Source organism: Hippocampus zosterae, chromosome 12 (assembly GCF_025434085.1).
Source record: "Hippocampus zosterae strain Florida chromosome 12, ASM2543408v3, whole genome shotgun sequence".
NCBI classification, from domain to species: domain Eukaryota; kingdom Metazoa; phylum Chordata; class Actinopteri; order Syngnathiformes; family Syngnathidae; genus Hippocampus; species Hippocampus zosterae.
Window position 1 is genome coordinate 15,823,060 of NC_067462.1, and position 26,404 is coordinate 15,849,463.

The following is a 26,404-nucleotide window of genomic DNA, read 5'->3' on the forward strand; positions in this document are numbered from 1 at the left end:
ATTAATTTGTAAACTATTTTAACATTAACCGTGGGACTGAAAATTCTGAAAGCATGAGTGAGATGAGGCTCCCAAATGTGGACTTCATCACCCACCCAGCGTGTGTGAGGTGCCAGGAATGTGAACTCACCGTGAAGCTGTTGTTGACATTCTTGGTACTGGACTCCGCAACACTGGCATCTGACAGATCCACTTCATCGAAGATAAGAGACTGCAGGAAAGGTGGAGACGAAGGTTAGTGTCGACTTTCTTGAGTTGAATTTAACATTTGTTACTGGGATTACGACAGCGACAATGATCAAGGAAACGCATTTTATTATGGGTAAAGCGAGGGCCTGGAATGGGGTGGGAATGAAAGCATTTTAGATGTGCATTTTGTCAACCAATCTACACAAAAAAACTGACGGAACTATTTTGGAAGTGCTATATGGCACCTCTAATGGCAATCACACTTTCTCAAAGGGTGCCATGTACGCATGTAAAAATAGATGCGGTGCAGATCGAGGAGTCCCCACTGTGGTTTCCGAGCAAAAATAACTGACGAGAGCAACATCGAGTCCAACAGACAAAGAACGCAAGGCTGACCGAGGCTGGGCAATGTACTCTGGTGAAAGCTCCTTGAGAGGTTCACTGTGGCAAAACCATTAACTTTGGGGTGCAAAATGTTACGGTCCTATGCAAATAATGCATCTAATAATTGCACGTTGCTATGTTATTTTATCCAATAAAACAAAATGACATGACAATTATGTCAGTTAGTAGAGCACTGCCCAACATCAAGTCCATCTGCCTGGTTGGATCAAAAAATCATGACATTCCGTGCCAAAGTAGCAAGAAAATAGGGGTGCAACTGATTATTATTTTCATAATCGATGAATCTGTCGATTATGTTTTCGATAAAATTATGAATCAGATAAACTTTCATTCAAAAACACGACCACCATGACAGCTCACTCAAGTTAATTTTAAGATTTTTTAAGACTGTTTAATTCCGTTAGAAATGAAATTTAAGACCAACTTCCCAACGTCCCATGTTGTCCAAAGTTGCTACAGTACATAATCGACGTAAATCTGCTCTTAAATGTACCAACTACAAAAAACACATCACTGTTCTATTAGTTCCACAAGTTAGTCGGTAAATTCCGTTTTAAAGAATGTTAATTCATTTTGAGATTTGAGACTATTTAGCATCATTAAATTGTTGTTATCATGTATTAATATTTTGAAAGACTTTTTAAGAGCGCTTTTAAAGTTGATAATAATAACGACAAATTGATTTCCACAATGATTCAGAGGGGTCAAAGCACACTGTTGTCATATATGGTTGTGAAAATGAAATTCATTGACGACCACCACACTTATCAGTGAAGCGCAGAATCTGTCTGCCTGCGCATCGATCAGAATCACCAAAATGATATTATACCATACACCATAGCTTAGATTTGCTCCAAGATGGTCTCATGTCTAGTTTACTTTCAGTCACCAAATGTTCAGGTGCTTTGGAGACATGTAAAAAAAAATTGTCCTCAGTCTGCCAGGACGCCCAGCATGGCGCAGCACAGTCCGCCGCATTCCCAAACATGGTAAACTACACTTCCCCGAAAATGGAGCCCATAGTAATTTGCATCTTAACTTATTTTGCATTTGAATGATAACATATTGGGGTTCTTTGTTCTGGGTTTTCATTGCCATTTATTTGTCCCGGAGGATGGTGCTGCACCTTTGCCTTTGAATAAGATCGAAGACTTGCTGGTCAACTCTGGGGACCTTGGGACTGCTCTCCTGGGTGTGTGGGGGTGTACCGCGGGGTGCACCAAGCTTCCTTCCGCAAAACCGAAAAAAACACCCGTTGTTACATTTCATTGGAGGCAGTCTGTTTCCTTTGGTTTGTCAACACAGTGAATAACGGGTGTTGGAAGGCATTGAAAGCATATGAAAGAGTTACAGAGAGCAACATTGACATATATTCTCATTGCTCCAAATAAGAGCAAAAGATCCAGACTTTCAGCGATAACTCACTTTGTTCAATCAGACAGGAAGTTAGCTTGACCACATAATAGCAGTTCTCCAAATCCTGGGTGTTTTCTTTGTGGTTGCTGCAGCAAAATGCATTAAATGTGAAAGACATGTTGGCAAGCGCTAAGGGGTACTTGGCTGAATGGATGACGGGGAGAATGCTTGGTGAGGCATGTCCATCAGAGCAGCAAATGGACGACGAGCACGACTAGGAGAACGTGACAACCCAAGCTGCGATGCGGAAGGCACACATCAGAGGTCTTAATGTTTGTGTATGTGTGCCTGCGTTAGCCAAAATATGCCAACCCAAACGTCTTATACTCTTGGTCAGCATATGGATACATCATATTTAAGTGTATTAGTGTGTGTTGTATGGCTTTTTAGTGTTCCGTTGACACTTCCAGTCACACACAAACCTTTTTACCTCCACACTAATAACACATACAAGCACACAAAACTGTCTTGAGGAAAGCTCTAATGAAAGCTGATGGGAATAGTGGACAAAGCCTTCCAGACCCTCCAGTAGCAACTGTCATCTTAGCCATGCTATCATGAACATATATGGACTAACTACAATGGGAGTTCGTCAAATCACAGAGTAAGGTTGAAAGGCCTTTAAAAACACATGATGTTCGACTTTCGAGGGTCCATTGTATAAAACTGAAGATGGCAGACGGACAAGCAACATAGTGCACAAACAATGGAAGGCGGACTTATTTTAAACAAAGATTGTTTCTTTTTGCTACCAAACCTGGAATTAGAGCTCGACTGATATGAGACTTTTGGATCCTGTAGCAGTATTCAAGATATCCAGTGCAATAAATATAAAGCATGTTGAAGTTTAAATAAGCCACATAAATATTTTAGTTACTTGTCCTTTAATAAATATAATGAAATGTACTAAATGTTGCATTTTTTGGTTAATGCATTCACAAAAATATCAAATGCAGTTCAATCATTTCATTTAAAATAAAGTAAAATATATTTCATGCAGAAAAACTGTGAGGAAATACAGTGGGTGCTTTTCAGATTGTTTCCTTACAAAATGGACCTTTTTAAAATAAATGAGCGGTATCAGACCCTATTTTCGTTCCGGCACAAGTCTTGCGCAAAACGCTGTCTAACTGTGTGCATGGGTGGAATTTTCTTTCTTTTGGTATTTTGGTGGACTTTGACTGGTAAAAATGTATGTATTTGCAGCTCTGTGCGACATTGTGGGATGAAACATAGTGTTTTCCCGGCATCCCTCATTTGCGGGATTCCTCATTTGCATTGAAATCGGGGCGACACGGAGTGCATGCCTGAGAACGCCATGCTTGAACGATGCGGAAAGAAAGATTAGACTCGCTGGAGTACGTTCATCGCATTTCCAGGTAAATCGCAATATTTCCCCCTTCAGATGAAGAAGTAGTTGACCATGTGTCTGTTTACATTGAGCCAGACCACTTTCTGTCACCAAATTGACAGGTGCGTTGGCGGCGAGGTAGCTTCATATTCCGACACACCCACACAGGCGGAACATGGCCACGCTAGACTAGAATTGCTCTGGCATGAAAATTAAGTCACACCCGTTCTTATGTCAAGCGCCCGGGCAACAGTCTACCAAAATAGGGTCCTTTATGTTCAGCATAGTTTGACAGTTTTGGGGTTCATGTATGATCACATGGCTGTTGGAAAACCGTTGGTGAGTAATGGTAAAAAAAAAAACGGTCACAAAATGTAGTGATTTACTTTTAGGATGATTCCAACTAAATGTTGACCTGTGTTAAGTAAATATGTCATCTATCAGCCGGGCTCTAACTGGGTCTGGGTATGGAAACATATTTAAACAATTAGTACGCAAATACGGACCCAATGAGATCACCATATGGCACGAGTGCATCTCTACAGGTGATGGTCTTAAGACTGTACTGTGCTGACCCGAATTCTCACTAGGCCCTCCTCAGATCCGCTGGCACCCATAGGTGGGGGTGAGTGCCGTGCGCCAGTCCAGCAGACTGACAGAGCTCGCCAGCATATGCGGCTCCGGGACGCCCGGCGCAGCGCTCGCTCTTGCCAGCGGCCCAACACGCTGCCGGACTAGCACACGCAAACACGTGTCCATGGATCGGAAAGTGGTGAAGAGGGTGGCCATGAAAGTTAAAGTAAAAGAAGAATGAAGAGAAAATAAGAATATTGTGACGTGATGTTTTATTCAAAGAAAGTCGAACAGTAATGTAATTTATATGAGAATAATCATTATCAGTCATTACAAAACAAGTCGCACATGCTCCCCCGGTGACACCTCATCAATTTGCCTGATGTTTATTCTATGAGTACATCATGATATCAAATGAAAGAATCCAAAGTTTGAGTGTCCGAGCTCAAAGTGTTTTCGAGTTCAAACCTGTCCAATTTTGAGTGACATGCCCCCTTTGTTGATGCAGGAATTGCACACTAAATTTGACAGGCTATAACTCGAACACCGTTTGAGCTAAGAGGCTCAAACTTTGGATTCTTTCTTTTCACGTCATAAACAATGTTCATTCCAATATTCCATCCGTTGAGCATTCACACAGTCCCTGAACATTCCTTGGACCGTAGTGAACAACATCAGACATGCCCACGGCAGTCAAACCAGTATCACACCTATAGAAAACATGCGATCATAACAAGGTACGTGATGTAGTATGTTATACAAAATAAAATGTATTAACTATGGTTTCACATTGTCTACTCATAAATCACGGAAAACATGTCATTTAATAAAACTCCTCGCCCACCTGACCTTTGAAACGCGCGAAAGAGCCTCATTCAATGGGCTCATAAATTGTGTCCATGTTTGAATGGAGTGTTCCGCGTGTCGCCTGCAGCCTCTCGTCTTTGGTGAGTGTGATTGAATGTGTGTCAATGTATGCGTCAAACTATCGTAGAATAACTGAGTGTGCACCTGAGGTCGCACTACTGAAACTGTAATGGAAGTGGGAATTGTCTGGTGTCCTGTTTGTAGATTGAAGTGGCGTGGAAATGAAGTAATGAATGTAAAAATGTAGCGTGTGCGGGGTGCGCGCAAGCTGTCACCGTGTGTGCTGAGAAGGTGAGAGGAGTGCGCAATTGTTCATCCGTGCAGTTTAGAGGGAATGTTGATCATAAGGCACGAATAGAATAAAAATCTGACAAATTAAAGTGTCACAGGGGAGTTTCTGGGGATTTGTGTGAAGTGACGTGGAATGACCCTTATAAATTAATACTGTAGTATATACTGTATATACACAAATAAAATCATTCAAGATAAAAAATGATTACAAATAAATGCACTTAATACAATTACATTTTTAAACAATTTTAAATGGGGGGGAAAAATAAAATAAAGTGGTGTGCAACTCATTTCAAGAATTGAGATGTTTGAATTTTTTGCAATAAAATCGAAAATATTCATCCTTCAACTGGTGAATGTTAACAGAATGGCAATGACTGTTTTCCCCTTTTCCTTTATTGGGTAACAAATAGAAATAATAAAATCTTTGTTTATGGTATATTTACCACAACTTTGTTCTTAAAATTGGAATTTCCCAATGTAGGACTACTGAAAATACAGCAATCTGTCACATAGTGTGTGTTAATCTAAATATAATATTCAGAATCGATTTTTTCAAGCGAAGGTTGGTCGAGTAGCAGACTCGATAGTAATTAAGTTATTTATTGAATAAATAAAGATAGTACCGGTAGGTAAAAAAAAAGACATGGTTATGCTATGCTATGCTATTAATGACTGCGAGCCAGTGAGGAGCTGGAAGTGCTAAAAATATGATTTTTGCACAGATTTAAGTGAATTTATATTTTCCTGACATGAAAATTAAATCTAATGTAATATAATCTAATGTAAATTAGAAAACCCTCAGTATATGCATTACGTATTATAGAAATGGTTATTATTTTTACATTTGACTAATTCAAGTGTACATTACCTTGGCGTCTTTGGCGTAGTAGAGTGTTCGGCCTCTCAGCTTGAAGTAACGCTTCTTCCACCTCTGGAAGGAGCTGGTCTGTTTCAGCAACAATCCTTCCTTTATGCTCGTCTGCAGGAAGGGAGGGGAAAGAAAAGAAGCACACATTAAAAAAAAATGTTTTAATGCTTCCATGTGGTACAAATCTGCTTTACACTGCAACTTGCAAAATTAAACGTATTGAAAGCCCTATATGTTAAATTGATGTACTGTAGTAATACTAGAGCTGAACATAGATTTTGTCCATATTAAGCTTGTTTCGAGCCCAATTTGGAGTCAGATGAAGCGGCAGATTAATCCGCAAATAACTGAAGCAATGTTCCTGTGTTTGCAGCATTTTTGGAAGTCATATATTGATTCCACAATTACTGAAATGTTGCCTTCATTTCTGTTTGTTTGATAATCGACAATAACTTTAGTTACACTCTCGTCGCTTCCGCTTTGTGTGGTCCGCAGAGATGTGGCACTCGAGTAATATGACTTGACTCAAATCCAACTTGAATTGCTATTAGGACTTGCAACTTGCTTGCCAAAAACTTGAGAACAACTTGAACTGATGTCGAACTTGGCATTGAAGCGACTCCACTTGACTTAGAGTTTTGCATTTTAACGCAGTTTGTGTTTTTAAGAAGGTCAGCAAGAAAAAATGAGAAAAAAAGAGCCTCTTTGTTTCATTCATGCCACCTGCCAACCTGGGACACGTTCTGAAATTCACTGTGACGCCCACACACTACTCCGATAGTGGGTGTGTTTGGAAAGGCAAAATGTGTTCCACTCCCATTAACTTCCAAACGTAGCCAGGAGTGGCGTACCAGGTCTCCAGCTGAACTGCATAGTGCACGCACAAGCACTCACTCTATTTTTGAATCAACAAACTGCAAATTTGAGCAACTCTCTAAATTTCTGAACGGACATAACGTAACTAAAGATGGACGGAAGAAGATTTGTGAAAACTCTCCGAACCCTTCGTTTCAAACGTGGTGGTTCCATACGTATTGATTTGTTTGACAGTCAATATCAGCTTAAATTGCAGGCTACTGACACACATGACTTTAACAAACTGCAACATGTCGAACGTATCATGAGAGCATTCAAGCTGTTGCTTTGGACTCTCCACAGCAGGCAATTTACCTTAAAAACAATTAGAAATCCTCTTTTCCATTGAATCGCACCAGCTTAGCACTACATACCTCAGTATTGCCGGTCTTATTATATTCCAAAACAGTACCACAAGAAACTTAAAAACAATTTTTACTTAGGCACTAGTCATGTACAGTTCTTTTAAGCATGCTACTTTTGGTTAAGTGCGGAGTTGTTTTATTTTCCTTCCCCGCACCAACAAAGAGGGTACGGGTTTGGATAAAGTTTCAAGCTTTTTCAAAAACATTTATTCAAAGTAATTTTTAACTTTATTGGGTATATTTAGGCTATGAGAAAAGTACTTAGATGTAATGGACAACCATCTATATGGGACAAATCCTTCCCCCAATTTGTTTTTTTCTTCTGTTTAAAGCATTGTTTTTATCATAAGCATTCAAAATCCTGGCGGCCTGGAGGTCGACCGGTTGTCCTCACAGTGCAGCAGTGCAGGGTTCAATTCTGTCTCTGGCCTTCCTGTGTGCAGTTTGCAAGTTCTCCCAGTGCCTGCGTGGGTTTTCTGCGGGTACTCCGGTTTCCTCCCACATTCCAAAAACATGTATGGCAGGTTAATGGAACACTCTAAATTGCCCCTCGGTGTGAGTGTGACGGGATGGTTGTTCATCGATGTGTGCCCTGTGATTAGCTAGCAACCAGTTCAGGGTGTTCCCCGCCTATTGCTTGAAGACAGTTGGGATACTTAACCTCCAGCACACCCTGTGACCCTTGTGAGGAGAAGCGGATTAGAAAATGGATGGATATATGGTTGGATTCCAAGGCCTTAGACAACCATAATTTACAATTGCATTTGCTTGACAATTGTCGTGCTATTGACACGTAAAGAACTTCAGTGAACCTGAACTAGCCCAAATTGACTGGGTCAAGTCGCCATCTTTTTGACATTCCACTGATTTACTTGGAAAAGAAAAACTGCTGAGTCCTGGCTCAACTTGGCTCTCCTTAAGAATTATTGCATTTAATGTATCCACTGGAATGAGACACATAACAAACAACAGAGAACGAGGGTTTCCTGTAATCCTTTTTCTGCACCGTGGAGGCAAATTTGTTCAAGAGGAAACTGGGGGAGCCCCCATGCCCACAAGACTCTAGGTAAACTGCAAACGGAATGATGACAACTGGTAGAGAAAATTGATGCATGGATAGAAACTAAGGACATTGTGCTGCAAAGTGGAGACTGTGCAGTATAATAAGACAAAAGCCACACGCGTTTTGTTATTTCTTGCTATGACAACCAATGAGCGACCAACAGTATTCACAAACCCTAGAAATAGTACCTGGTCGTACCTGCTTCTGCTAGTCGAAAAACATTGTTACATTGTCTGTATTGTAAAAACAGTATTCCCAGTATTCAAACAACTTTTTTTTCAAGAGGAACAATAAAAACATTATCGGTTTCTTCTGCTAAATAAAGCACTCAACGAAAAAAAAAAAGGTTTCCACCAGTCAAAAGCGATCATCACATCCTTACGACAGCACCAAAAACATCTATTACTGGCTTCCACGTTGGAAGGGATCAGCGCTTTTTAAGCAGAAAACAGAAGGGAAGATGGGAAACTTCCACGATGGTCAGAATACGAGGTCCCGTCCTCGACAATCAAACTGTCTCGGACTCTCTCGACCTTGTTATGTGATGCCAGCAATATACACAGCAAACACATGGCTGCACGTGGAAACGATAAACCATGCACACTGACTGAGGCGCCGCGTGCGCACACACACACACACACACACACACACACACACACACACACACACAGGCTATTTATAGCGCAGGAAGGCTGTTCTTGGAGGGGGGAATTACAAACAGAGACACAGGCCTGAAGCTGACATCCTGCCCACCAGCTGTGTCAACTTAAAACACAGAAAGACTGCACTGGACTACAAGCAGATGCAAAAGTTAGCATAGACTGAATGAGATTTCAAAAACAGTGTAATGTGTGGATGATGAAATGATATCTGCGACATGATTGCCATGCTATTAGCTTTAAAAGTCAGAAAGTACCGTATTTACCAGTGGTCATTCATGCCCAGTCTTCCCATATTCAAACAAATGAACATCTCAAAAGAAAATGATCAAAGGAGCTACAGTATGTATGTTAAACTTGTAACTTGTACCCATATCGCAACTGATGACTGTTCTATTTTGTAAAATTAAGATAAAAAAAAAATACACTGATTTTGACAAACTCCTTAAGAATCAGGTTCACAACTATCCATCCATCCATCCATTTTATGATCCGCTTGTCCTCACAAGGGTTGCGCGGGGGTGCTGGAACCTATCCCAGCAGTCTCCGGGCAGTAGGCAAGGGACACCCTGAACCGGTTGCCAGCCAATCGTAGGGCACACACAGACGAACAACCAGCTTCGCTCACACTCACACCTAGGGACAATTTAGAGTGTTCAATCAGCCTGCTATGCATGTTTTTGGAATGTGGGAGGAAAGCGGAGTACCCGGAGAAAACCCACACAGGCACGGGCAGAACAAACAAACTCCACAGAGGAAACCCAGAGCCGGGATCGAACCCGATACCTCTGCACCGTGAGGTCAACGCGCTAGCCACTGGAACACCGGGCCGCCACTCAACAACTATCAGCTAAGAAATTGATTACCAATAAGAATTATGATTTTGGAAGTTCTATGGCACAAGAGCCCGACCTTTTTTGACATTATCGCAAAAATCCTACTGAATTTAGGACCCAAAGGGACACTAAAGGGAGCTTACTCTTGGGCATGGTTTGGTACAGTAAAATGGCGAACCGTTTTTTTATGGAAAACAAAACTGATGCCTATTTTTAACAAATCTCACGCTTGCAAAAGCATCTATTCGCCCAAGCCCTGAAAGTCCTGTGATGTTGTCTTGTTTTGGTGGAAAGAAAGTGAAAACAGTGCAACGGTTGTCAGCCAATGTTATGGTAATTCCCCTGCTCTGTTTTCCATTAGCACGGCTGATGGCCAAATTCCTGGATTAAGGTGAAATACCTCCAATGTGGACTTCCCTATAAGGCTTACTTTGCCGCTCGCTTGCAACCGCAATCAAAGCACTGAGAAGCTCTTGAAGCATATGAAGTCATCGCCCAATTTGGAGCCGATGAAAAATATTGTAAATCCTAAATCAGTTTTGAAAGAGATGATCCCTGGTTCTTGAATTGAACTGTTCTTTCAGCTACTTGGAGGGTAAAATAGAAGGAAAAATGGCAAAAAAATATACTTGAATAGTATAATAGAATAGTATAAACACAAAAAAAAGACCAAATGTCAGCTAACAATACTTCAGCTCAGTGAGCATCTGAGATATTATCTTCTCATGTGTGTTTTGCTTTTTTGCCACTACACAAGGGTACCAGTGATCAGTCCAAACGAAAAAAAAAAAAGATTGTTGTCCCAAAACAGGAAATGGAACATGTTGCTATCTACCTGTAGAGTACAGACAAAGTGGTACACATTTATCAGTCCTGGATAATCAGTAGAAGACGGTATGTAGTGACTGATAAATTGACGTTTATCATCAGGTATCTGCCCGTTTTTGGCGTAAATGGAGACTGGTGCATCCCACACACCAGACAGTGGGGACTCCGTCACAGCACAGTCAGTCTGTCAGCTTGACCAATTAGCCATTTTGAGCTGTCTGTTTTGTTTTCAGCTCCATCTGGAGTGGAGGGTGTTGCCTCCAGCAGCACACCTGTCATGCATTCAAATCATTATCTGTGGACAATTTAAATCCTGCCCTGCCGACAACCCATCCATCTATCCATCCATTTTCCGATCCGCTTATTCTCACAAGGTGCTGGAGCCTATCCCAGCCATCTTCGGGCAGTAGGCGGGGGACACCCTGAACTGGTTGCCAGCCAATCGCAGAGCTCACAGAGCCAAACAACCATTCACACTCACACCTAGGGACGATTTTGAGTATACAATCAGCCTGCCATGCATGTTTTTGGAATGTGGGAGAAAACCGGAGTACCCAGAGAAAACCCACGCAGGCCCGGGGAGAACATGCAAACTCCACACAGGGAGGCCAGAGCTGGAATTGAACCCAGTACCTCCGCACTGTGAGGTTGACATGCTGACCACTGGATCACCGGGCTGCCCATTGTCGGATTATTTGCCTCTCTCGTGCCAAGTGCAATTCTCAAGACACTCATGATCTTGTTCTCCATTCTTATCTATGTCATAGTTTGTTCTTGCTGTAAGTAGCAGTTAAGTTTCTAATGCATAGTGTTATTTTGTATTTTCTCATAATTGAATTTTCTTGTCCTTCCCAACAAGCTATTTACATTGTTTCATTCTTCCTTGCCGTTTGCAAGCACATTTTGTTAGTCACGGATATCCAAGCTCTGTGTACCAGTAATCTCATTTGTACTTTGTCGGCCTTTTTGTAAATAAACATTTATGCCAAAAAATGCTATCCTTATCTACGTTTTTGGGATACACTCCTATGCGAATTATTCCGGATCGTAACAGGTAGGAGTTTGCATTTGTTTTACTTTGCTTGGCAGAGGGCAAACAATGTGAGCAGCAACCAGATGCATGGCGCATGCAAAAACATGGGGGTCACTGTATAAAATTATGTGGAGTTCACTTACATTCCATTGTTATATATTTCTTATAATGTGTTTTGTCTTGGTCGGGGTTCCTTATTTTTATTTATTTTTTATTTTTTTGTGGTCCCACCACAGATGGGTACTAGCAATGGCAAACAAGACATAAAAAAAAATTAGCCAGGCGTTTGGTCTTCTCTCCAACTCATCTGCTCAGTACAATGCGGGTTGATTGTTTTTACATTTTAACATTAACAGTGGTGACTCAGGATATATTGACTTGGTTACATGTGACATAGACAGGGGACAAAATCCTACCTATTAGTAATGTGGAGTTGGACAAAACCACTAGTTCACTCAAGGTACATAGATTGCATCATGAGAACTATTGAAATGTATAGCAGTTGCAAATAAAACAACCTGGTTTTGACGTTAAGGTGTCCAAACATTTTGTTTTGACCTGTCAAAGCTGCACAAATGACTTGAGCTCTAATTAGATGTTCTACATTCTCCTTTTGTCCCTCCTTGGCCTTCATAGTTCCTTTCCTTGTCTCCATATACTTCCTGTTGCCAAGTAGGCCAGAAGTGATCTTTAAATAGCGCTACCGCTCTTCTCCGTCCGCTGGCCTGCTCTTCAGCTAAATTGTGATACAGAGTCTAAGTACTATTGCGGAAAAGAAATGAGTAACCTGAGTGCCGTGCAGCTTCCGCCCACGCACACCGCTTGGCCAACGGCAGGCCAACCACTGCAACACACATACTCAGGTTTGCACACAAACAAGTCGACACAATGGACAAAGGCAACAGGGGTTCAAATGGATCCAGCAGCTGTGGTTGGTCAATGTAAGGCTAAGTGGAGCAGTGAAGCATGTGTTCCTTTTGACAAGACCCAGACAGTCAGTTTAACGAGGTAGTCACATACACAGGACTTGACCATCTATGAACTTCAGCTCGGCCTAGCCACAGTCAACAACAGACTCCATTACGCTAATGGTCCCCACTGTCTTAGCTTAAAGCTCCCGAGCTTTGTGTGCCAAGCCAATTACGAGTCCTTGTGGAGCCTATCTGATTAATGAGTTTGCTTTATGAAAAAAAAAAACCCTATCCTAATCTATCCACTCATCTCTCAGAGGTGAAAAACAGGGCAAATGCTCTTAACCGTCTCAGATTCCCGACACAGCAAACTAATCAAAAAGAATATTTAGACACCAACAGGAGCTGACCAATTATGACAATATGGCCTTGGTGTCTATTTTTTGGGAAGGCTTTTTTTTCAAAACGTTGGTGTGAGTTTTTAGGAATTTTGCCAAGAATACAAATGTCCAAAATGTAAGCGTAGGATGAAGAAGGCATGACTTTATTGATTAATTCATTGCTTTCAATACAAACCATCAAGTATCGGTAAATGCCAGTACTTCTTGATGATTTTTACCTTTCAAAATTATGTGCAATCACCGCGTACGGAAACAACTATTGAACATGGACAGTACAACATACAAGTACAGGGATTTTTGTCTGAATATCAAACAAAAATATGCTGTCACATTCAAAAACATGATGCATCCTTGATATACACTAGCTGTTCAGATCCATAAAAATTGTCATGTATTATTGATAGTTTTCAGCCAATAAATTGACTATTTGTGATACTCGTGGAATCATTGGTAAAATGTTGCAATAATACTGTAAGACAAGTTATTCTATGATTCCCACCCATAGTAACTCTCCAATGACTGAATGAAAAAATTAAGACTGCGCAAAATTGCAGCCTCTGAGCCACAACTAAAGATGAACTTCAACTGACTATATGAGTTCTCAAGAAGATTTTTTCCCCCCTCACTTTGACACCACTCTTCGTGGCTATAACTTACTTGCTGGTGCTGGGCAGAATCCTCACACCTCCAAAATGAGCAGTGCTCAACCATTAACATAGCATCATCAAAGAGAGAGTAAGCAATTTTTAACACTCGATTGGTCACTGTAATATATATACATAAATATATTTGTGTTAGTGTGTGTGTGTGTGTGTGTGTGTGTGTGTGTGTGTGTGTGTGTGTGTATTGGGGTGGCAGAATGGTCAGCACGTCCACCCGACAGTGCAGAGGTGCAGGGTTCCATTCCTGCTCTGGCCTTCCTGTGTGGGGTTTTTATGTTCTCCCCGTGACTCTGTGGGATTTCTCTGGGTACTCTGGTTTCCTCCCACATTCCAAAAAACATGCATGGCAGGTTAATGGAACACTCAAAATTGTTCCTCGGCGTGGTTGTGAGTGCGAATGGTTGTTCGTGCGTCCTGCGATTGACTGGCAACCAGTTTAAGGTATACTCTGCCTACTGCCCGAAGACGGCTGGGATAGGCTCCAGCACGCCCATGGCCTTGGTTAGGATAAGCGAATTAGAAAATGGATGGATGGATAATATTTAAAAATATAGGCTCCACGTCCATGACCCTCGTGAGGATAAATGGTAATGAATGGATGGATATATAATAATAACACCCACATGCCAATAGTATAGATTTTAAAAAAAAATTATATTCAATTGAACAAATTGTGGCATAAGAGGTTCCAGCCCAACACTCTATGCAATTGCGATGGATAATGTGTTTGCTTGGACAAATCATGAAAACAAGTCCCTTGTATAAAAATAAGTTTGAATATGAGCAGTCATTTGAAAGGTCAGTTGTCTCATAAATGAACAAAATGAAGATTTAGTTGAAGAGTATCAAAAGAGGCTCAGAGAAAGACCCCATTTCCACCTTTTTCCCTGTTAACTAATATTGCAAGAAGCCTAAAATGCACATATTCAAACTCCAGTTAAGTAGATTTATGTGTAGGTCCCGGCCTCAAATCACATCCTGCCTATTTTTCTCGGCGTACTCTATACAATACCGCGACTGTGACGAACAAACCGTCTTACTCTTCTGTCCCTCAGATTATTGGCCGCGTGTAGAAGATGACAGTCTTCGTCATCATTCCATGCATTTAGAGCCCATTATGCCTCCATTGTGGACTAATTTGGTTGACGAGAATGCTGTGTTTGTGACAGCAGAACAATCAAGTCTTTTTGAGATCTCCACTAAATATCTATACACTATGCTCACTTTTCTCAGGCATCTCCTGTGGCTCTCTACACACGCTGTGATCCCCGATGGAAGTAATTATAACTGTCCCCTCGAACTACCACAACATGCTAAAATGTCGCCATGGTGATGAGAAAATTACAGCAGTGTTGCCGTAAGGGTGGGTAATTCCTCTGTCCTCAATTTCCTTTGTGCAACATTGTGGGTGTGCGTGTGTCGAGAAGCTACTTGGATTTGTTCGTGTTGCCAAAGGCAGCAATTTCTCACAATTACCTCAATCAGATTCACCACCAGCTTTGAAAGGACTCATTCCCCCAGCAAGAAAGTGATTGCAAGACACCACTTGTTTGGAAAGGGTGAGAGACTGTCTTATTTCTGCATCCAGAGTTGTGGGGACTGCGGATGTCTTTTCTTTCTTCAGGTTCAGGCTTCTGTGCATCTGCCAAAATCACTTACTGAGGCAACACTCCGATTTCCATCAAGCAGGTCACTACACTTTCGTGTGCTGAAATGTTTTTTTTTTGTATTCAGTAGTCCAGTGGTTAGCACGTCGGCTTCACAGTGCAGAGGTACCGGGTTCGATTCCAACTCCGGCCTCCCTGTGTGGAGTTTGCATGTTCTCCCCGGGCCTGCGTGGGTTTTCTCCGGGTGCTCCGGTTTCCTCCCACATTCCAAAAACATGCATGGCAGGCTGATTGAACACTCTAAATTGTCCCTAGGTGTGATTGTGAGCGTGGATGGTTGTTCGTCTCTGTGTGCCCTGCGATTGGCTGGCAACTGATCCAGGGTGTCCCCCGCCTACTGCCCGAAGACGGCTGGGATAGGCTCCAGCACCCCCCGCGACCCTAGTGAGGATTAAGCGGTTCAGAAAATGGATGGATGGATATGTCAATAGCGCAGCAAAGCAACAACAAAAAAAGTACCACACTACTTTCTGGCACCCTTCTACTGAGATCTCAAATGAAGTAAACTGGGAATACGATTCAATTGATAGGTTTCCACAATTTTTGGTGGAAAGGTTGGTTAGGAGTTTCCTATCCCGGCCGTCTTCGGGCAGTAGGGGATGCCCAGCCAATCGCAGGGCATATAGACACGAACAACCATTTGAGCTCACACTCACACGGATACTCACACGGAGGGACAATTTAGAGTGCTCAATCAGACTGCCATGCATGTTTTTAGAATGTGGGAGGAAACCGGAGTACCCGAAGAAAACCCACGCAGGCCCGGGGAGAACATGCAAACTCCACACAGGGAGGCCGGAGCTGGAATTGAACCCGGTACCTCTGCACTGTGAGGTCGACGCGCTAACCACTGGACATCCCGGCCTCTTGGAGCAAAAACACATTCTTTAAATGTGTACGAACACGGGGTTGTAATTGGTATATTCATTAGATTGGTGCTGGTGATTTTCAAGGTGGAAATACCATCAAAAGCTTTGCCTTTTTAAAGAAAAGGCAAAAGTCTCTCTCTCTCTCTCTCTCTCTCTCTCTCTCTCTCCTCCAGGAGGCCTCCTCCCGTAAAATGTATTTCAAAATATTTTTCTCTGTTGACTGTTGATTGACTGTTAATTGTTTAGTATTTTTTCATGATTGAACAAAACCAAATAAAACAACAATTCGGCAATACAGTATTAGACAAGTGGGAGAGATGTACTTTTTTTTGAATGTGCAAACACAAACATGATTGTGAAGTGGCTAAACAACTGGGAGGGAAAAACATGTTCATATAACTTTGTTTTCCCTCTTGCATTTGCAAAGATTTTGCCCTGCTCTCAAAATTTGACCCAACTGTCCCCACACAGAAAACAAACTATCAAGATCATTTCTAGAGGAGCCCCAGTGTGGCATGTGCTCCCTTTCACCCGAACCAGCTGTCTTAATGACGCCATCGCAAGCTACCAAGGACATGGTTGTCTGCGGCAACCAAAGAACCGGAAGACAGGCGTACAGTGGACAGCGACATGGGAAAAGTGGACACATGCATGTGCACCAACACACACAGTCACACATACACACACATGCACACATACTGTCCAGAGCTGAGCAAACAATCCAGTGGAACAACACTCTCTTAAGCATTACGGACACATGATCCATTAGCAACTCTCCGCATACACACGCACACCTAAAACAACCCCACTGACCCACACAACAGCAACTCTGTGTTAGCACAATGCGCTAAGTCGTCGACGTGTTTTTATACCACCACATTGCACAAGCGAGCAGATGAAATAATTTATTGGGTCTATGCCAACCTGTGCATGAAAGTCATCACTGCAGTGTGCATTGTGATTTATGCCATTTTCGATTTGGCAAGTATCGCCCTCAAATTCACAGGCAACAAGTGAGAATTTGATCCATCCATCCATTATCTGAACCACTTGATCTTCACGAAGGACAGAAAAAAAAGAAATCCTCGAAAAAGTGATGCTCTGAACATGTGGTCGCACAATTGCTAATTCAAGCAAAGGTTTTTGAAAAAACCCACTGAATTAAATTTAATTCCAACGAGGGTTCTTTGTAGTGACATTAATATTTATGTACATTACTAACATAAGGTAATTCCTGCAAAGGGATTGGGCTCTGTGATTTTTACCGTCAAATTTGTGGCTTGTTTCTTACATGTACAAGTACAGTATACGCTAACCTGGTACGTCCTTACTATTAATATGAAGAAAAATAATAATAATAATCCTGATAATAATAATAAGATTGCTCAAACAGGTTGAAAACAAGCAAAATGAGGTGGCAAATAATTGTAATGTAATGTTTGACAACAAAACAACCGCAGAGGTTACTGATGAGCAAAACTGCTCCTCAAAGAAAAAATAATAATTCTGACCTTGGTTTAAAATCAAAGGTCAACCACAGCATCGAAGTGTGGGCTCAAATATAGAGGCTGCACTCTCTATGTTACAAAATGACCTATTTTAATATATTTAGGTGAAATTAACAAATCCAAATTCTTTTCAGCAGGCCCCAATGGCAACTAAGATACCCATGCATCTTTTGTTTTAATTCCGCATATAAAACTGAATGTGCTCCTTCCAATGTTAAATAATGTAAATTGATTGAAGTGGAGCAGTCAATAATTAAGTGGATCCATTGGCGTGGGAGTGCAGCGCTCCATTGTAGTGTTGGAGATAAGTGGGCCAAGAAAGCTTAGGTGACAGTGTGGAAGAATTAGCGACTCATTTACTTACCAACGCCTGTGCGTCGCAGATGCAGCTATATCTGTCTATCTATCTATCTATCTATCTATCTATCTATCTATCTATCTATTTTTAGAGCTGTCAAACGATTAAAATATTTAATCTAATTAAAAATGCAATGTCATAATTAACTCAAATTAACTAAAAAATTAATCGTGATTACTCACATATTTTTTATCATTTCTGAATTTCCTTTTACATTTTTTGTCCTATTTTTCCCCATTTTAATGCTCTCATCAACTTGGAAGTACCAATCGCGTCAGTGGCATACATCGTATACCTGTATGATACACACAGAGAGAAGAACAGGTAACTTTGATCTTGTCAGTGGAGCAATCTGGCAACTTTTTAAAAGTAAACTTTCCATTCATGAACTCTTTAAGTATCCGTTTTCGGTGTCTCGCGCTTCCATGGCTGGCAAAACAGACGTGGGCGTGGACTTCTGCAGCACGCTTGTTGTTTTGTTCTGGTGTATTTATAGAGCAACGTAACATCCGCTTGTGACGTGTGGCGCGTTAATCTCGCGAGAAAAAAATTAATCCCGTTAAAATGCATTTAAATTAATGCCAATAAAAACGCACTAAACTGACAGCTCTAACATATTTAAAAAATCCTCTTCTCACCCCTCGGGTGGTGTCCGTCCCTCATTCAGCTCGGGTCCTCTACCAGAGGCCAGGAAGCTTGAGGGTTCTGCGCAGTATCCTTGCTGTTCCCAGCACTGCACATTTCTGGACTGAGATGTCTGAGGTTGTTCCCGGGATCTGTTGCAACCACTCATCTAGTTTGGGGGTCACTTCCCCGAGTGCTCTGAGCACCACAGGCACGACTGTCACCTTTACCTTCTAGGCTCTCTCCAGCTCCTCTCTGAGCCCTTGGTATTTCTCGAGTTTCTCGTGTTGCTTCTTTCTGATGTTTCCATCACTTGGGACCGCTACATCCACGACAACGGCTTTCCTCTGCCCTTTATCTATTATCACGATATCTGGTTGGTTCGCCATTACCATCTTGTCAGTCTGGATCTGGAAGTCCCACAGGATCTTCGCTCTGTCATTCTCCACCACCTTCGGAGGTGTTTCCCATTTTGACCTTGGGGTTTCCAGTCCATACTCCGCACAGATGTTTCGGTAGACTATGCCAGCCACCTGGTTATGGCGTTCCATGTAGGCTTTCCCTGCCAGCATCTTACACCCTGCAGTTATGTGTTGGATCGTCTCAGGTGCCTCTTTGCACAACCTACACCTTGGGTCTTGTCTGGTGTGGTGTATCTGGGCCTCGAGGGCTCTGGTGCTCAAGGTCTGCTCCTGAGCAGCCAGGATGAGTGCCTCTGTGCTGTTCTTCAGGCCAGCCCTCTCTAGCCACTGATAGGACTTCTTGAGATCACCACTTCAGATATGGTCCGGTGGTACATCCCGTGTAGGGGCTTGTCCTCCCATGATGGTCCCTCTTCCAGCGCCTCATCTTCTGTTCCCCATTGTCTAAGACATTCTCTGAGTACGTCATCCGTTGGAGCCTTCTCCTTGATGTATTCATGGAGCTTGGATGTTTCATCCTGGACAGTGGCTCTCACACTCACTAGTCCCCGGCCTCCTTCCTTTCGGCTTGCGTACAGTCTCAGGGGGCTGGATTTGGGATGGAACCCTCCATGCATGGTTAGGAGCTTTCGGGTCTTAACGTCCGTGGTCTGAATCTCTTCCTTTGGCCACCTTATTATTCCTATCTATTATTCCTATCTATTATTCCTATATCTGATCACTGGCAGGGCATAGCTGTTTATTGCCCAGGTCTTATTCTTGCCATTGAGCTGGCTTCTTAGGATTTGCCTCACTCGCTTTAGGTATTTGGCCGTAGCCGCTTTCCTTGTTGCCAGTTCGAGGTTGCCATTGGCTTGTGGTATACCAAGGTACTTGTAGCTGTCCTCAATGTCTGCTATTGTTCCTTCAGGGAGTGAGACCCCTTCGGTGCGGACTACCTTTCCTCTCTTAGTCACCATTCGACTACATTTCTCAAGTCCGAATGACATCCCGATGTCGCTGCTGTAGATCCTGGTTGTGTGGATCAGGGAATCTATGTCCCTTTCGCTCTTAGCATACAGCTTTATGTCATCCATGTAGAGGAGGTGACTGATTGTAGCTCCATTTCTGAGGCGGTATCCATAGCCTGTCTTGGTGATTACTTGGCTTAGGGGGTTCAGTCCTATGCAGAACAGCAGTGGTGAGAGTGCATCACCTTGGTATATGCCACATTTGATGGACACTTGGGTAACCACTTATATATATTTTTTTTTTCCAAAACCTTTGCTTGATTGATAGATAGATAGATAGATAGATAGATAGATAGATAGATAGATAGATAGATAGATAGATAGATAGATAGATAGATAGATAGATAGATAGATAGATAGATAGATAGATAGATAGATAGATAGATAGATAGATAGATAGATAGATAGATAGATAGATAGATAGATAGATAGATAGATAGATAGATAGATAGATAGATAGATAGATAGATAGATAGATAGATAGATAGATAGATAGATAGATATCACATTTTATGTACACCTTATACACTGTACACTTTATCTTTTCAACCTTCCCAACATACTCACAGAACTAGGCAGCATAACACATGATGCTTGTAATAATGTTTTTCATTAACATTACACTGTACATTTTAAAAGAGACTTTTGCAAAACATAATTCCTGCATGAATTTTCAGTTAGGTTAAATGCACAGAAAAACAAATCTGCGTATTTAACCTGCCACAATATTAAGTGCAGTACACATAAACACAATCTGATACAAATGCATCTGTCCTCAGAAGTAGAAGAAATACATTAATTTGGTTGGCACACGTGAAAGAAATAATTTCATTTCAGTGCACCTCATGTGTGAAAGTATCCATTTCTAACATTGATCATTTCATAATAATCATGCTTTGTCTATTTTTTTTATTTTACATTTCATATCACTCTAATCATTAAATAAGTCATAATTGAAGAGGTGATCAAATGCCCTGGTACTGTAGACACTCAATACAAGAACTGGAAACAAAAATTCTGCCTTTTCAAAGATAATACTGCTGATATATGTGGTAACTTTGATATTAATTGAACAAAATGTTTATTATTGTCATTGTAGTTTGCAGGGATGTTTGATTACATTGGATGTTTGATTACTATTTCCCCCCTCTGATGTAGCTAAATAATGGAAGCAAAATGAGTACATTTTTAATTCTCACGAGGGTAAGCAGGTCAACAAAATGAAGCAGCCATCTATCCATGCGCTCAATTGTCTCGTACCTTGCTTCGGATCTGTCCTGAGGTGGAGACTTTCCGGATAAGTTTCTGGGGACCCTCCTGCTCCACCTCGCTGTCAGACGATTCGTCCGCAGTAGCAGACACCGAGACAGCGCCCACCACATGGGGATGAATCCGCGCCATAGACCCGGGCCCTTTATCCGGCTCCTGTGTGGGGCGACAAGAGGAGGTTATGACCAAGTGGCTTCGGTTGGATCCGCCGCTCCCTTCCTGATTCGGAGGAGTCTCTCTTCGCTGTCATCGCTGAGGACGATGATGCGGGGGATAGACCTCGGATTTCCATATGACCGGGGGGAACACGTATTATCGGTGGAGAGGAAAGACCGTGTTTGAAGATTTATCAAAGTAGTCACGCACATTCCCCGCAGCATCATCAAAACTTGACATCCCAACAAGCCGGTTGAATTCATTTTTGGCAGCGAAGCAATGAAATGTTCACGTTCGATTAAAAGAAGCGACAACTGGTTCGATTGGGCTCTCGAAATCTTCAATTCAAACAAGCAGTCAAATAAAGCGGAAACCGAACAGAAAAGTATTTTAAAGTGTGACATAATAACAACTGGTGGTTCAACTTGTGTCGTTGTTGCAGCAATGATTGAATAAAAGTGATTGTTTCCCAATAAATTCAAAATCTCGCGTGTTGGACGAACCAGCTCCTCCCAGGCAGGGCTGCGGGTGTAATTGTAGACATCCTCCATATCCGCGTCTCTCTCGGTCGGTCCACTGCGAGGAGACGACACGGCAAACTCGGGCAGGAGGAAGAACGCTTTGTACTGCTCGCACGGCGCTGACACGCGCACCGAATGGACCAGACTACAGCCTTAGTTCCTCCGGTCTCCCCTCCCCTCCCGGTCTCCACTCCTCTACGCCTCCCCCAAGGAACCTCCACAGGCACCACGTGATCCGCGACCACCGCGCTTGCTTGAATGACGTCATAGCTCTTTTCGTTCTGGTTATCCTGTATGTACAGGACATTGTATTGTATTTTTTTGCAACAAATATTGCCCCCCCCCAATAGTTGTTGTAAAAAACTACACAATATATTTCACAATATATTTTACAACATTTGTTCAGTACTACTAATGTGTAATTTTCAAGAGTTGTTGAGTACATGCCAGATATCTTTTTTATAAGAAAGTGAAACTCATATTTTCCGTGATTGCCCCTTCGTATCAAATTCTGGGATAATACAGAGAACTTCATTTTCCAGAAGATTGGCCATACTGGTAAGATTGAACGTAAAACTTTATCACTTGCTTCACATCATATCGTATCAGATTTCAGGCTTCAAACATACCGATATAAATTTCTGTGGAGAGTCAATATCAAGTGGGGCACATTATTTGGTTATTTGATGATCAACGTCTACCTGTGTTTACTCTTATCTTATAAATGCACCAGCTCTGTGGTGGTCTCAGAGGTCTGTTAAAAGAATTTGGGGGAGCAAACCATGAAAACTAAGGAACATACCAGCCAAGGATAAAGTTGTGAAGAGGATTAAAGCAGGATTAGTACAGTATATGAAAAGATTTCACAAGCTTTAAACATCTTGTGGATTACTGTTTGATTAATCATATTGAAATAGAGAGAGTATCAGCCCACTGCAATCCAAGACCAAGACGCAGTCAAACAAGGAGAGCACTGATCACAGATAAAACTTTATAGATTACGTGTGTCATGACTGTGTTACGACGTGGGTTTAATGCTGCATTCGGATAAGATGTGTTTTGATGAAAAAGAACAACAATTTTTAAAAATCAGCCATCTTTGTTTTTTTTTTGGGGGGGTGGGGGGGTTCTGATATTCGCCTCAAACACTGTGAGGTTGGAGCTCGGACAATTCGATTGGGATAAATCCGGCTTCGACCTTCCTCGATTGCAGCTTTAACCAGTACTTTAAATATAATGGGAACACTTAAACAGCCCAATGCAATTTCAAGTGTTTCCTTCATTTATATTTTCTTGGCTTTTTAGCTTGGCTTTTGAATAACTTCTTTATATATTTATTTTAATTCTTTAATTTAAGTTTTTTTAAGCTCCAGTCGTTCCTCTTGGGAGTCTTCTGTGCTGGAAGGTGTGGTGGCTCTCATTCACTGACAGCACTTGGTAGCTCCTTCAGCCAGAGACTGTTACACCCGCGCTGCAAGAAGGAGAGATACCGACGCTCGTTCCTACCGACTGCTGTCAGGCTGATGAATAAAAAATAACAATCATAATAATAATAATAAATAATGATGTGAAGGAAAATTGTAAATAGTACTGCGATTTATCCATTTTGTGTTCATATTGCATTTAATTGAAAGATGTTTGTTGTTTTTTTCTCTTTCTTCTTTCTACATACATTCTTGCTGCTGGAGGCTGTAAATTTCCCCAGTGTGGGACGAATAAAGGATATCTTATCTTATTCTTCTCTTTTTTAAGATACAGTACCTCATCATGATTTGTGTATGTGAATATGTGTGTGTGTGTGTGTGTGTGTGTGTATGCGTGAAGCACAAGGATGTTTGTGGGGATATTAATCTGTCTGTGTTGCGTTGGGGGGTCCTCTTTTTATTTTGTATTTTTTAATGTTTTAACTGCACAGCACTTTGAATTGCATTTGTATGGGAAGGGCAATATAAATTAGGTTTGATTGATTGATATGAATAAATTACATATAAGTCAGTGTGTTACGGTTAATTAAAATGGAATTATTATATTGTTATTTTTGTCTTGTTCCCCCACGAAACACTAAACGAGCGGACCTAGTTTGTCCCTCATCGAAAACACACCGACTTGCAAGATAATGAAATGACGTTCATGTAACAAGCCGGCATAGGGCAACGAGCATTAGCCACCTTTGTTTATTTATTTTTGAATGTAGACTTAGTGTGACAGCGGCGGAAGCAACATCGGTTAAATATAAATGCACCCGCAGATGTTGTATAGCGGTACGGCTGCGGCTGTTACTGCCAGGAGGATGCGGACTATTTTGGGCGCCGTGTTGGGGCGAGATGGCTGGATGAAGAGAAGCCATGAGGTCAAACTTCTTAACACGTCCTCAGGTAAAAATAAATAAATAAATAAATAACATGACTAAAGAAGAACTAAGACCAAACACGTATAAACGGCTTATGATGTTTATAGCGAACCAACGACAGTTAAGCACATATCTAACGTTTAGCAAGGTAATAAGTTGGCTATGATTTCCAACAGCTTTATTGGACTCAAATGTTTAGATTTGAATTGTCAAGCAAACAGGCCAAGTTTATCGAAATCAACTCATTAGATGTCATATGTGTTTGCGTTATTACAGTAACTGAGTGTGTGTTTGAGACACTGCTGCCAGTTGTGTGAGTCTGTTGAATTTGTGTATTTGCAGGTGACACCGTGAAGATAGGGGATATTTCCTACAAACTCAAAACACCACACAACCCCGAACTGGTTCCTGTCAAACATAGTAAGTAAACGCTTGCGAGTCTAGAATTAGAGTCCAACATGACCGTGACAAGATAAATAAGTCTTACAACTTGTCGCTTTGCCTCAATTTGTGCTGTTAGTTTCAGACTTTGTGCCCCAGGCTGTTGCGCAGCACCTGCGATGGATTATGCAGAAAGACCTTTTGGGTCAGGATGTGTTTCTCATCGGACCCCCAGGACCTTTGAGAAGATCAATAGCCATGCAATATCTTGTGAGTATGTTCGTTCAAATAAATACAGCGGAGTCTTTGAGGTTCCCAAAGTTGGACAATATGGAGTTGTATCAAAGTGTTCAGGAAAACGTGGGTCGAAATGTGCACAAAACTTGGAGTCTAACCGCCATCATGGCGACATGTAGGCATTTTTCTCAGCTGTAAAATGATAATGAATTATGGAATACTACTCAGGTGCACTGTAATATCATTGATGTGGCATAATAATTATAATTTACAGAATTAATGTCAGCTGGGGGACCTTTCATAAATCTGGATAATCAAACAATATCCTGGGAAACAAAAACACAATGCATCATGGGATGTGTCTGTTTTTCTAGTGACTTTTCAAGATTCATTGTGTGATAAACTGAGTGCTGAAGATGTGTGATGAATTACTAAAATACTTTCAAATGGAAATGTATGCTTTGATCTGCCTAAGGCCAGTCAGATGCAACCTGAAATGGACATTGCCAGCCAACAGACACAGGTGTTAAAATTCGCTCCTCAAGGACTTCTCTCCCACATGTTTTAGATGTTTCCCTCCTCCAGCACACCTGAATTTATAATCATCTCATTTGCCTGGTCTGTAGAAGCCTGATAACAAACTTGAGCATTTGAATCAGGTGTGTTGGAGGAGGGAAACCTCTAAAATATGCAGGAGAGTGGCTCGAGGACCGGAGTGTGTTTTTTCACCGAAGTGCCTTAATTAGTGATATGCCCTTGCATATGCTATTTGAGCCAACATAATTCCTTGTTGTTGATAGGAGTTGACCAAACGCGAAGTGGAGTATGTTGCATTGTCCAGGGACACCACAGAGACTGACTTGAAGCAAAGGAGAGAGATCCGAGCCGGAACCGCCTTCTACGTTGACCAGGTAGGCAAGTGCTGATTGAGTTAGCGTCGTGGATTAAAGTGTGGAATTTTTTACTTTTTGTTGCAGAGGTTTCAATTTGCTGTTGACCCGTCTTTGAGCCAGAGTGTGAATAAATGTGTTAAAGACTACATTGCCATGTTACCGGAGCTATGCATTTACAATAGATTATCCATCAAACTGTCCCATCACTTTTCTCTACTGCTTGTACTCATTAGCAGTTGTGGGCAATCAGCAAAATGTTACTGGTCCATCATTCGTCATCCGTCAGCGGCCTGACGTTGGCCATGATTGCTTTACTTCTACACTGTGGTCATTTTTTACATTGGCCATTAATGCTTTACTTCTACACAGTGGTCATTTTGCCGTGACTCGCAACTCGCCACCTAGCGTTATTTTGTTGTGAATCACGCGAGAACTTGGTCAAGAGAGTGGTTATCGACGCCAAGAAATCATAATCTTCATCTCGTCATTGCTCCTGCACTCATATGTCCACATACTTTAGCCCAGTCTTTGGATCCAGCATGAACGAAAGTACATGTTTGTTG

At 41.7% G+C, this 26,404-nt stretch overlaps 2 protein-coding genes across 7 annotated transcripts in view; one reads left to right on the top strand and one right to left on the bottom strand.

The window, feature by feature from the left end:
* dgkh (diacylglycerol kinase, eta) overlaps positions 1 to 22,170 on the bottom strand; it is a 62,974-nt gene extending 40,804 nt beyond the window's left edge. For 2 of the 6 annotated variants that reach the window (XM_052081735.1, XM_052081733.1), the window contains exons 1-5: positions 21,963 to 22,169; positions 21,295 to 21,459; positions 5,964 to 6,074; positions 3,937 to 4,095; positions 131 to 211 (exon numbers count right to left, since the gene is read on the bottom strand). In XM_052081735.1, coding sequence (XP_051937695.1) covers positions 131 to 211; positions 3,937 to 4,095; positions 5,964 to 6,074; positions 21,295 to 21,459; positions 21,963 to 22,010 — 564 coding nt within the window. In that variant the 5' untranslated portion in view covers positions 22,011 to 22,169. Of the gene's footprint in view, positions 1 to 130; positions 212 to 3,936; positions 4,096 to 5,963; positions 6,075 to 21,294; positions 21,460 to 21,962 lie in introns of all 6 variants that reach the window. The other 4 variants (XM_052081736.1, XM_052081732.1, XM_052081740.1 and 1 more) reach the window with 4 other exon arrangements.
* A 1,875-nt stretch (positions 22,171 to 24,045) lies between these two features.
* vwa8 (von Willebrand factor A domain containing 8) overlaps positions 24,046 to 26,404 on the top strand; it is a 63,524-nt gene continuing 61,165 nt past the window's right edge. Inside the window, exons 1-4 of the mRNA XM_052081722.1 lie at positions 24,046 to 24,355; positions 24,673 to 24,750; positions 24,851 to 24,981; positions 25,749 to 25,859. Of these exons, the coding sequence (XP_051937682.1) occupies positions 24,217 to 24,355; positions 24,673 to 24,750; positions 24,851 to 24,981; positions 25,749 to 25,859 (459 nt within the window). The 5' untranslated portion in view covers positions 24,046 to 24,216. The remainder of the gene's footprint in view (positions 24,356 to 24,672; positions 24,751 to 24,850; positions 24,982 to 25,748; positions 25,860 to 26,404) is intronic.